This window comes from Caretta caretta, chromosome 4 (assembly GCF_965140235.1).
Source record: "Caretta caretta isolate rCarCar2 chromosome 4, rCarCar1.hap1, whole genome shotgun sequence".
In the NCBI taxonomy this organism is placed as follows: Eukaryota; Metazoa; Chordata; order Testudines; family Cheloniidae; genus Caretta; species Caretta caretta.
In genome coordinates, this window is record NC_134209.1 from 40,937,897 (window position 1) to 40,949,423 (window position 11,527).

The 11,527-nt window shown below is 46.0% G+C and overlaps 1 protein-coding gene across 8 annotated transcripts in view; it reads right to left on the reverse strand.

Moving 5' to 3' along the window:
• PPA2 (inorganic pyrophosphatase 2) overlaps positions 1-1,141 on the reverse strand; it is a 47,169-nt gene extending 46,028 nt beyond the window's left edge. For 4 of the 8 annotated variants that reach the window (XM_048846934.2, XM_075127559.1, XM_075127554.1 and 1 more), the window contains exon 1: positions 863-1,141. In XM_048846934.2, the coding sequence (XP_048702891.2) occupies positions 863-1,126 (264 nt within the window). In that variant the 5' untranslated portion in view covers positions 1,127-1,141. The remainder of the gene's footprint in view (positions 1-862) is intronic. The other 4 variants (XM_075127555.1, XM_075127560.1, XM_048846935.2 and 1 more) reach the window with 3 other exon arrangements.
• Between the last annotated feature and the right edge of the window lie 10,386 nt (positions 1,142-11,527).

Consider the following 11,527-nt stretch of genomic DNA (forward strand, 5'->3'; position numbering starts at 1 on the left):
AAAGATATTTCCCCTCCACATGTCACACGAGGTTTTTCTGTCTTGACTTATATCTTAGAGCTTCGTTCATACTTTCATACATGCTGACTGCTCAGTGGGCCGTCAGTAAAATAGATGTCCTCATTTCAAATGCAAATTTCCCTTTACTAGGAGCAGTCATTATTGCATCAGGAGAGTAGACTCACCACTGTTATTCCTGCTAAAGTAATGAAACTCATGCACCACTTTAAAAGTTTCCTACACTTTTTTTTTTTATATTTGTAATGGTCTTCTCTTCTGGCTTGTGTGTTTTGCCCCTTAGGGGGGGCTGCTGGCGGCTGAAAGGCCCTCCCTGCCACAAGTCTCACCCAGTGGGTCGCAAGAAACTTCTTCATACTGGATTAATTTTAGGGTGCTTTTTTTAAGGTCACCCTCTGGGGAGACAAGCCCTCAGCTCTTTCTCTGGGACATTCAAATTCCCTGCAGGGCTGGAGACAGAGCCCTCAGCATAAGCCTAGGAGGGGCTAATGCATCTAGCCACATCCTAGTCTTTATTCACTTGTAGCAAAAGCCTGTAGGTTCCACCCCAATGCTCCAGCGCCCCCCGGGGGACACAGCCACAGGGGGTGCCTATGTTAACGCCCCCGGCCAAGTTTCCTAGTTAAGCTCTAAGGCATGTCCTGGGCGAGGGGGGGAGGGAGACCCTGGCTTTCTCCATTCACCCTCTTTAAGGAGCGGCCCCCAATTACGGCTGGCAGGGGGCAGCGCCCCTGAGCTCTCCGCCGGGCGCAGAACGCAGCGCCGCCCCGCGTTCCACCGCGCCCCCCGCAGCTCCCCGGCCACAGGCGGCGGCGCCTGGAGCCCCTGCGGGGCTGCTACTCACTAAAGTAGAGGCGGTACTCGGGCGAGTGGGGCCGCCCCCGCGGCTCCGTGCCGAACTGGGCCATGGTGCTGAGCCAGCTGCGGCGCGGCAGCGGCCGCACCAGCCGCCTCCTCCTTCCCGCTCCGGCGTAGCAGCAGCTCCGAGCCGGGAGCAGCGGCAGCAGCCCCCGCCAGGCCCGCCCGAGCGCCGCACGCATGCTTGGGCCTGCCACGGCTCCCTCCGCGTCCTGCGCCCGCCCGGCGGGGGAGCGGAGAGTCTGAGCATGCTCGGTGGCCGCCGCTCAAGCCGCTGCCCTGGCTGGCTCTGCCACGCCCCGGTGCAAAAGCGGGGTGCGGAGGGGAAGCCGGAGGGGCAGGGAGGGGGCAGAAACAGGGGCAGCCGGCGTGAGGCGTGGGAGCCAGGTCTCTCCCGCCCTAGGAGCCGTCAGCTAGGAATGTGCGAACGGCAGGAGGGCCTCCCCCCCGCCGACACCTGTTGGAGGGGCTTGGGGGGCAGATCGCGTACCCCACATGGTCAGCCCCAAGCGTGCCCCGTTTTTGAGTAGGCCCCTCCCCAAAATCATGAGATTGGCTTAAAAACAAGGCGATAAACGGGGAGTTTTTAGTTGCTTTCTTGCTCTTGTGCCTTCGGAGTATCGAACTTCCGATTTCAAGCCCCCGACACGGCTCCTCTTCCGAGGGAAAGCCCAGGCGCTCGCGCACCCACGTGACGGCGGCGCGGGGCGTTCTAAGAACGCCACTGAATAGTGCAAACTTCGCAGCTAGTGCGTGACTCATGAGACTTGCAAACACTGTTGATCTAGGTCAATGTTTATCTCGCTAATTTCTATAAAAAAAAATGGATATAACTGGCCACTAGAGAGGTGATTCAATGTCTCCCTCCCACCTCTTCCTTGAAGGGTCAAACATTTTCATACATGATGATGCTATGTTTTGACAAAATGCCTGGCCAACTTCATCAGTTTCAAGGACGGGGAGAAAAGAACAGGAAACAAAGGAACAAACAAACAAAAATAAAAAAAATCCCTACTAAATATAGAATGAAGGCACAAAACTGGGGTGAGAAGTCAGAGTTTGTCAGAAGTTGGAGCCCATAGGTAGACTAGGCTAAGGAAGAAATAGCGTCTTTCTTTTAATTGGAAGTAAAATATTAGACAGTAACTCCCCCCTTAACGTCCTCTCGCTTAACATTGTTTCAATAGTATGTCCCTGCTCAGTTACAGAACAGGCTCCATTTAAAGATGTGCAATGCTGCGCTATAATGTCCTTTGGCTGCCTGCTTTGTCCACAGCTGGCAGCCCCCCCATCAGCTCTTATGCTCCGTCCCGCCCCCGGCAGACCCCGCAGATCAGCGCCTTCCCCCTCCTCCCCTTGCCAGTTAGCTGGCTTGCAGCATTCAGGACGGATGGGGGAGAAGCAAGGACTCAGCGTGCAGGCTCCCACTCTCTACCCTGCCTCCTGCCTGCGACAACCTGATGGTTTCCCAGACTCTTTGTTTTCTGCTCTATGTTGTGGTTCATACCTTAAAAGCAACAGGCCCTGTCTGTTCTATATGGACACTAAAGATTCCATGGTACTTTTTGTAAGAATAAGGATTTTCCCAATGGCCATGTCCAATATTTCCTACTGTTATGCAGTAGTATGCTAATTAGCTGCTACCCTACACCTGGCAGTATTTTAGTAGTGTCTTATTTACCGTTTGTAGTATGCAAAAACTTCTTGGAATTTTTCCTGGCAAAAAGGGCTATGCAGAAATAAAATATTGTATTTCTCTGTGATTTTTCGTGATCATTTGCTAAGTATATTACAACAGAGTCTTCACAATAACATGGAGGCTGTATTGCAGACCAAGGGACATTCATCTCCATCTCCATAAAAGCTGCTAAATCATACCCTGTATTTCATAGCAGGCCAGCAACATGAGTTGCAAGGAGTTGGCATCTTTCTTCACTGAGATCAGCAGACCTCCTCTTTTCAGTCACAGCTCAGCTATAACTTTCTGAAACGTTTACATTTGAGGACTGAAACTCTCCATGTGTAGTCTCTACTTGGAGCTCATTTATTTTTAAAGTTTAGGAAAAAAACATTTCTACAGTTTTTCAAATGTGAAGAGAGCGAAAAAATATAGACTTCTCCCATTGTAAAAAAGTCTTGTAAACTTTCTTTGATTAGGCCTACAGCTGAAGTTGAACGCTAACATGTCATGGAAATAACTCTCACTAGGAAGTTCTTTCACTTGCAAAGGATGCTGGATTATATTTGACCAGTTTAGGAGCCCTTGAAAGTCACTTACTGAGCACAGGCAGTTTTTTGCTAAACTTGTAAAGTTGACTGCTAAGGGAGGATCTCAGGACATATCATTCTGCTTGCCTAACTTAGCTATGTAGTGAAATACAAAGCTGTGAATTGTTACCAATGCCTGGGGCTGGAGGAAGGGCCTTGTAAGATGCATAAATAAGGGTGGGTTTTTGTGCACTTTGTAAGGTAAGCATGGTGTTATCTAGGGACTCATCTTGTAATGTGCAGTCAGCTGCAAGCTTACAACAAAATGTAGAGGGGTTCCAGGTTGTGCATAGTACCCTGCCTACATTGTCAGGGTAGGCAGGGACAAGACTATTTTATGTTCTCTTATGTACCTAGCACACTTTAGGTGCTATAGAAATAATAATAAAGCTCCCAATAGACTTCCTATACATATATGTTAGTATTGTTAAAGTTATACACAAGATTCCTAAAGTCATATTTAGGTAAGGAACCGCCTCATTATTAGAATGAAGTTTCCAGCTGTTCTATGAGATTTTGTATCCTTAATGCAAAAGGGAGTGTCGGTTCTGCACTATATACTAAGCAAATGCTTTGGATGTATTGAAGTACTTAAAAAAAGTAATTTCTTCTGAAATAACTTTCACCTAATTTTTATGCACACAATTTTTCTTAGGAGGGAATGTCTACACCTGGAGCTCGAAGTGTAATTTTTAGCTCAAGGAATTTCCTGGGAGGGTACTAAAAATAGAGTGGTTTCAAAGTAGCAGCTGTGTTAGTCTGTATCCACAAAAAGAACAGGAGTACTTGTGGCACCTTAGAGACTAACAAATTTATTTGAGCATAAGCTTTCGTGGGCTACAGCCCACTTCATCGGATGCATGCAGTTTTTTGTTGTAATATTGCGACTTTTAGGTCTGTAATCAAGTGACCAGAGAGATTGAAGTGTTCTCTGACTAGTTTTTGAATGTTATAATTCTTGAAGTCTGATTTGTGTCCATTTATTCTTTTACGTAGAGACTATCGCAATATTACAACAAAAAAACTTCAAAACCAGACTCCAACGAGAGACTGCTGAATTGGAATTAATTTGCAAACTGGACACCATTAAATTAGGCTTGAATAAAGACTGGGAGTAGATGTGTCATTACACAAAGTAAAACTATTTCCCCATGTTTATTTTTCCCCCCTACTGTTCCTCACAGGTTCTTGTCAACTGCTGGAAATGGCCCGTCTTGATCATCACTACAAAAGGTTTTTTTTCCTCTCCCGCTGGTAATAGTTCACCTTAACTGATCACTCTCCTTACAGTGTGTATGGTAACTCCCATTGTTTCATGTTCTCTGTGTATATAAAATCATTCCACTGTATTTTCCACTGTATGCATCCGATGAAGTGAGCTGTAGCCCACAAAAGCTTATGCTCAAATAAATTTGTTAGTCTCTAAGGTGACACAAATCCTCCTGTTCTTTTTAAAAATAGAGTGTAGCTGCAGCAGTGGGCGGGGTTAGCGGTCCCAAGTATGTACCTAGTGTCATGGACAGGTATGTACAGTACTTGGGGTAGCTAGCCCCTCCTACTGCTGCACCAACACTAGTTTTAGGGCGCTTGATTAGAGCTATCATAGGTATGTCTCTCCTCAAGCTGGAATTTTTATCTCCAGCTTGAAGTGCAGACATATCCAAAATCTTAAAGGCTTTGCTTCATAGGTGCGGGAACTACAGGTGCGGAGGGTGCTGCAGCACTTCCCAACTTGAAGTGGTTTCCATTATATACAGGATTTACAGTTTAGTTCAATGGCTGCCAGTACCTCCACTATAAAAATTGTTCCAGCACCCCTGCATTGCTCTGATTACTGCAGGTTAAAATCACTCTGTACAGGGGTCCAGCACAAGGCCTATTCAGCACTTAAGCCCTATTTACAGAGCTCAAGCTGACTCCTACTGAAATTACTGAAAGTGTTGCCATTTATCTCAAAGGGAGCAGAATCCAGTCCACAAGACTTACAGGGACTTACGTGGTTCAGAAGGCTTTATGCTTGTCCTAAGCACAGACGGGTGAATTTTACTCTTCCAGAAAGTCACTGGAGCAAAGCAAAACTTCTCCAGCTTTATAATCACCTAACTCTGAAGGACGTCTTTGCTTTGAGTTTATATACTGCAGTCATGTTTTTTCTTTTGTATTTTACAACAATACTATCAATACATTTTTCCCATGAACGTTTTTTATCAGCTATCATGGCAATCAATTTCAATACTGAAAAAACATTTTGAAACATTTTATCACTAAAAAATCCCAAACACCACTCAGTGTCCCATTTTACCTTCCTTCTGGAGAAAATCATTGTTTTTATCTTTTCAGCTAATAAAAGCATTTCATTAATATGTTACGTGCTCGTCCAGTGCTTTTGCTCTCAACTTGCAATCACACTGTCATCAAGATTCAGTGTAATGCTACTTCCATCTACAAGGCTGACAAGACCATTAACTATTACAGACCAGATTCAGCCATTCTTGCACTTCCTGAGTGAAACTCACCCCTGTGTGGAAAGGGGCTGGCACAAGACCCGAGCATCACTTTGTCCCGTTCAAACTAGGGTTTAAATTTCACCTATTGATTTGTGATACTACCTTGTAGCAATAAGAAATTCTGTCATTAATTAAAGGGGGCAAAGTCTACAGCAAGTAGAGTTGAGTTTATTTTATTATGTTCTTTTAGGGGCTCTAATTCTAATAGTTCAATACCTGCAATATTTGGAAACTTGTTTAATTTAAATAGATAATAGATACGATTTTGTTTATTTATATTGCAGCAGTGCCTTGAGGTCCCATTTTCTTCTCTTGATTTGTGAAGTTTTCAGACATGAAAACCTCACATCATTTTAATACAAACTTTCTATGCCTTTGGTGAAATTTTACACCTTTATTTTATTTATTTTTTAATTCGGGATTTGTCCCCCTGTATCTTTCCCTGGCTCATTTTCTTGCTTCCCCTGGTTAGCTTTGATGTCACAGTCCCAGCCACTTGATCAATCAAGTCAGAATATTTTCTTGGGAGAATAGTGCTGCTACTACTTCTATGACCCGCTAACAAAGAAAAAGCCAGATTAGCCCTTGCTTAGTAAATTTACCTTTCCTCCGCACTAAAGAGAAAAAAAGTATAGAGATCAAAGTGAGCAAAATGCAAATTTGGGTCATGATTTCTCCCAACAGGAACAACGAGGGATTAGCATTTTATTTTTAATTTGAGAATTAATTTTTAATTAAGATAATAAAAATAGAAGGAAGCTAGTAAGAATGGTGAAAGTAGAAACTGGACAAGTCATTCTGCCTTTATAAATTACAGCACTGAAACCCTGGATTCCATACTTTCCAGCTTGTCCCAATGCAGATTGGGCAGTGTCCCAGTCCATAATTATCACTAGCTTTTAATCATCATTCTTCACTCCCAGTCCCTGGTCAGTGGCTGAGATAACATCTGGGCCCGTATGTGGGCAGTCTGACCTAATGGTCAGAACCTAGAGTAGCGTCAGGGGCCACAGCCAGAGTTAGAAGCCACACCAACGATCAAACCAGTGTCACACCAAGGCTCAATCCAGAGTCAATAACTAGAGTTAGGGCAAGGGAGCAGGGGCAAGACAAGGCAACAGGAACAAGGAGCGGGAACCAAAGGAGGAGGCAGGAAGACTCTGGATGGCAGGAGGCCTAGCAACATGGGGTGTGGAAGCTTTATGCTAAGAAGTGACCAAGCAGCAGTCTGCTGGTCTCACTGAGTCAGGGGTGTAGCCCCTGTTTGTGTGGTATCAACTGCTCTCACTTGGTAACCTCTGGGTTTGAGACTTGCACTGCATGGCAGGTCAATGCAGCAGTGGGAAATGGTCTACGAACTTTACCACAAGGAATTAGAAACACAGGTCCTGTGATGAAGTGGAAATATTCTTAATGCTTTCTCCGAATACTGTGTGGGTGCCTCAGTTTCCCCTATGTCTTTCTGAAGTATGTAGGTGGTGGGATAAGGGTGTGTGATTGTTGCAGAGCCCTAGGGGGCCAGTGTGATGCGGTTTGCACAGAGAATGGCCAACACCCTGTCTCCTGATGACCTGGGCCCCTCCCCTGCAAAGGTGCCAACTGAGGGTGTTGGAGAACAAAGATCAGGTGGATTCCTGGCCCGGGAAAGAGATAAAGGCCAGAGGAGTGGCTGGAGGGAGTCTCAGTTTAGAGCTGGCTGGGGTCTGGGCTCCCTACCCCCAAGATGCACCTGACTGAGGGGTCCTGGTCTCGGTACCTACAAACTCTGTTTTAGACCATGTTCCTGTCGTCTAATAAACCTTCTATTTTACTAGCTGGCTGAGAGTCACGTCTGACTGCTGCGTTGGAGTACAGGGTCCTCTGGCTTTCCCAGGAGTCCCGCTTGTGCGGACTCGCTGTGGGAAGTGCACAGTGTGAGAAAGGGATGCTAAATGCTCCGAGGTCAGACGCAGGAAGGTCAAAGCTGTGTAAGCTTCTTGCCCTAGAGACAGTATGCTCAGAGAGAGGAGGCATGCTCCCTCAGAGTCCTGACTGGCTTCATATGGAGTAGTTCCAGAGCATCACCCGGTGGCTCCGTGACAGGTCCTTTTGCCACACCAATACCAGAAAGCCCACGTACCCTGACCTGTATTTTTCTTTCTTCAGGCAGACAAGGTCCTAAATGGGCTGGGTCACAGACCAGGACTAATGTGGAGAATACTGAGGTGAGCCTTGGCAAAAATCGAAAGTGGTTTAAAGTTTTGCCCTTTTGGCTTTGACAATCCTGTCATTACCATTCAAGGAGATTGCTGCAACAGATTCTGCTGCATCATCCCCTCCAGTCTGTGTCCACTCTCACTGATGCAGGTCTGTAGTGCTTCCTGATGGCCCTCCTGTAACCGTCCACCCTGCCCTTCTCCCGGTGTTTCCTTTTGAATATCTTGTCCGCCTCTACAATACATAACATTTCTGTATGTGTATACTCAGGCAGTCTTTATTCAAGGATGAAAGATAGGCAGTGCTGCTTCCCTGGTTGCACAGCCTGCTAACTTGAGCTCTCAGCTCTGAAAAATCCCACAGTCCCCCTGGCTCCTTCAAGGGAAAATAGCTTCATTAATCTCACATAAACATCTGCAATAGAAGTAGCTAAAAAGCAAGCAATCCACCACTGGTCACTTACTTTTAAAGACTTATTTTCTCTACTGAAAGCTCCCCTCTGGCAAGATCAACAGTGGGAGGCAAGGGGACACTCATATGCCAAACACTTCATGGGTTTGGGTTCTTATTACTTTCGCAGTTCATTTGGGAGCTCTTTCAGTGTATGTGTCAAGGTAACTCAGCTTTGAATCATTCATCATGAAAAAAAATCAAGAAGCAGACTCCTACTTCCACACATTTTCACCACTTTAATCCCAGATCTATCATATTCTTATCTTATGGTTTAGCTGAGGACATATACTGTATATATACTACCAACTTTTAATGAATAGGTTCCAGTGCTCAAAGTCCTCTGAGATGCAGTCATGTGGTAGATCTTATCACTATTTACATCTCAACTTTACTCTCCCACGTGTGTTTTAGTACACCTAACATTTTGCATGCCATCAGAGTGATAGCTGATAGAAAAAAAGACGACATGTATAGCAATATCTACTTTTACAGAGGCCAGGGGCTAAGAGAGACATCTGAACTCTTTATTTTCTCTACTTATGTAGCTGGCAGACAAGAAAGTAGTTCTTGGGGACGTCATCATTGTAGGTTCTGATTCTCCACCTTCTGCCTTGTGTAGTCATTTACACCTGTGTAAACTGTGGGCAAAGAAATTTCAAACAGCAAGTGCAGGGAGCGGCTCTTCCCACAGCGTACTGTTTCTCTGTTTCAGACAAGTAGGCCCATGGAGAGAAAAGCAAATGAAGCACTTTCGGAGACAGTTGTGACTACAATCCCATCTAAGATTATGCTGAGTGCAAGTGAGCCCTGTGCAGAGGGCTAGTGCAAACCTATGCCCCTCTAAGGATACATCGACACTTTGAGCTGGAGGTATGATTCCCAGCTTGAGGAGACATACCCATGCTAAATCTCATTGAGCTAGTGTATTAAAAAATAGTGCATAGCTGCTGTGGCGGAAGCTGCAGGACAGGCTAGCCACCCCAAGGCTGTCCCCTTTGGAGATCCTAGGCCTACTCAGGGCAGAGCCGGTCATGCAGCTCATACCATGGCAGTTACCCTGTTTTTTAGTGCAGTAGCTCAGTAGTTCTCAAACTTTTGTACTAGTGACCCCTTTCACATGACAAGCCTCTGAGTGCGACCCCCCCTTATAAATTAAAAACACTTATATTTTTAACACCATTATGAATGCTGGATACAAAGCAGGGTTTGGGGTGGAGGCTGACAGCTCATGACCCCTCCTGTAATACTTGCAACCCCCTGAGGGGTCCCAACCCCCAGTTTGAGAACCCCTGCGAGTAGCTCAACCAGAGATAGCAAGGGTAGGTCTTCTGAAGCTGGGAATCACACCTCCAGCTCAAAGTGTAGGCGTAAAATTAAACTCCATTTTTAGTGCATATGTTTTGTGCTAACCTGGGCACAGGGGTGAATTTCACCCTTACAGAACTGTATGTTGAAATCCTGGCTTGACTGAAATTAGTGGCAAAAATTCCATTGACATTGAAGGGATCAAAATGGCCCTTAAACGCTATTTACATTTCAATAATTAAAAACTAATCAGACAAATTTTGGTCTTAGGCCTTGTCTAACAGGAAAGTTTTTCTGTGTATGTTTTCCCATTATAAATTCACCAAAAGTGAATCCATACCATTTTGCATATGCTGGCTTATGCTACTTCCCTGATGAATCATTGTGTGGCCATGTAACTCTATGCTTTTATTAAATTACTTCACAGCAATCTGGCAGCTATCCAATGGTGCAATTGTAACCTGCCCCGTTACACAATGTTCCACCATGATTTTTCTCGCAGCACATTGTAGGACACTTGCCATATGCTACTGGAATTCTTGGGGTTAGGGTCAAATTATCAGGAAGGAATCATGCGATTTTGTTATTCCATAATTTACATGGTTTTAGTGAGGTAGTACCATTTTCAAACTGCTGTCAAATAGCCTGGAGGAAACACAGAGTGGCATGACTGACAATCATTGATAAAAACAAGGTGCTCCAGATGTATTGGCAGTCACACAGCCAGATGGCTTTCCATGAATTGAGACCCACCCCCAAAAGAACTGCTGTGATGCTGTTTGGTTCCTGAAAGAGGAAAAGGAGGAAATCAAGCTGTTACTTCTGCATGACATTTTCCTACAGTGGTTTCACTTGCTGGAGTGCTGCTTCTGGGCTTGCCAAGCTAACACTAACTGGTGGGACAAGATATAGTGCTGCAGAATTGAGATAGCCAACAGAGGCAGCAAGAACTTCAGGATGTGGAAGTGTAGCAAAGCCACGACTCACCGGCAAGGCACCTCCTGCTGGTCATCTTGGGAATTAGCTTTTTCCAGCCTTCAGAGCACGCTCTGCCTGCAGGTGTCTCACCTGCCTCAGGCCCCATATCCCTGCCAAACCCCAGTAACCCTTTACCTCAGGGTTCTGCCCCCAGCAGTACCCCCATACTCTGGGTTTCCCCTCCCAGGGGAACCCCCAACCCTGTAAACCCACCTTGCCTCAGTGGCTACTGCTAGTTGTCATCTAGCCTCCACTCACTGGGGCAGACTGCAGTCTGTCATGGCTGCTCATCATTGGCAAAGGGTTAGGACCTTCTGCCTTTGCCTATTCCCAGGCTGCCCCTCTGCAGCCCCAGTACCTTTTTGGGCCTTTAACAAGGCCTGCAGCCTGGGGGTTTACCAGGCTGGAGCTCCCCAGCTACTCTTGCCTTCCCCAGCACTGCTCTACTTCAGGTACCTTCCTCTCAAGCAGCTAGCCCTTCCCACTCTAGGGCTAGAGTGAAACTCCTCAGCACCTCTGGCCTTGCAGCTCTTTTATAGGGCCCAGCCTGGCCCTGATTGGCTGCCTCCCAGTCTTTTCCTATTGGCTCCCCAAGCAGCCCTTTCCCAGGGCTGTTTTAACCCCTTCAGCGCTGGAGCGGGGTGACTTGTATCATAGTGCCTAAGAGTCCCAGGAGCAGACTAGGACTCCGTTGTGCTAGGCATTGTGCAAACACAGAACAAAAAGGCAGCCCCTGCTCCAAAGAATTTACAGTTTAAGTATCTGTGCAGAGCTCACCCTGAAGCTGCAATGTCAGAATACCAAAATGGGAGTTCTTCTCAGTGTGGAGGAGCATTTGGCTGTTGCTATATGGAAGGTTACCACCCCCAATTGTTACCAGTCCCTATCTTACCAGTTTGGTGTGCACATCATAGAATCATAGAATATCAGGGTTGGAAGGGACC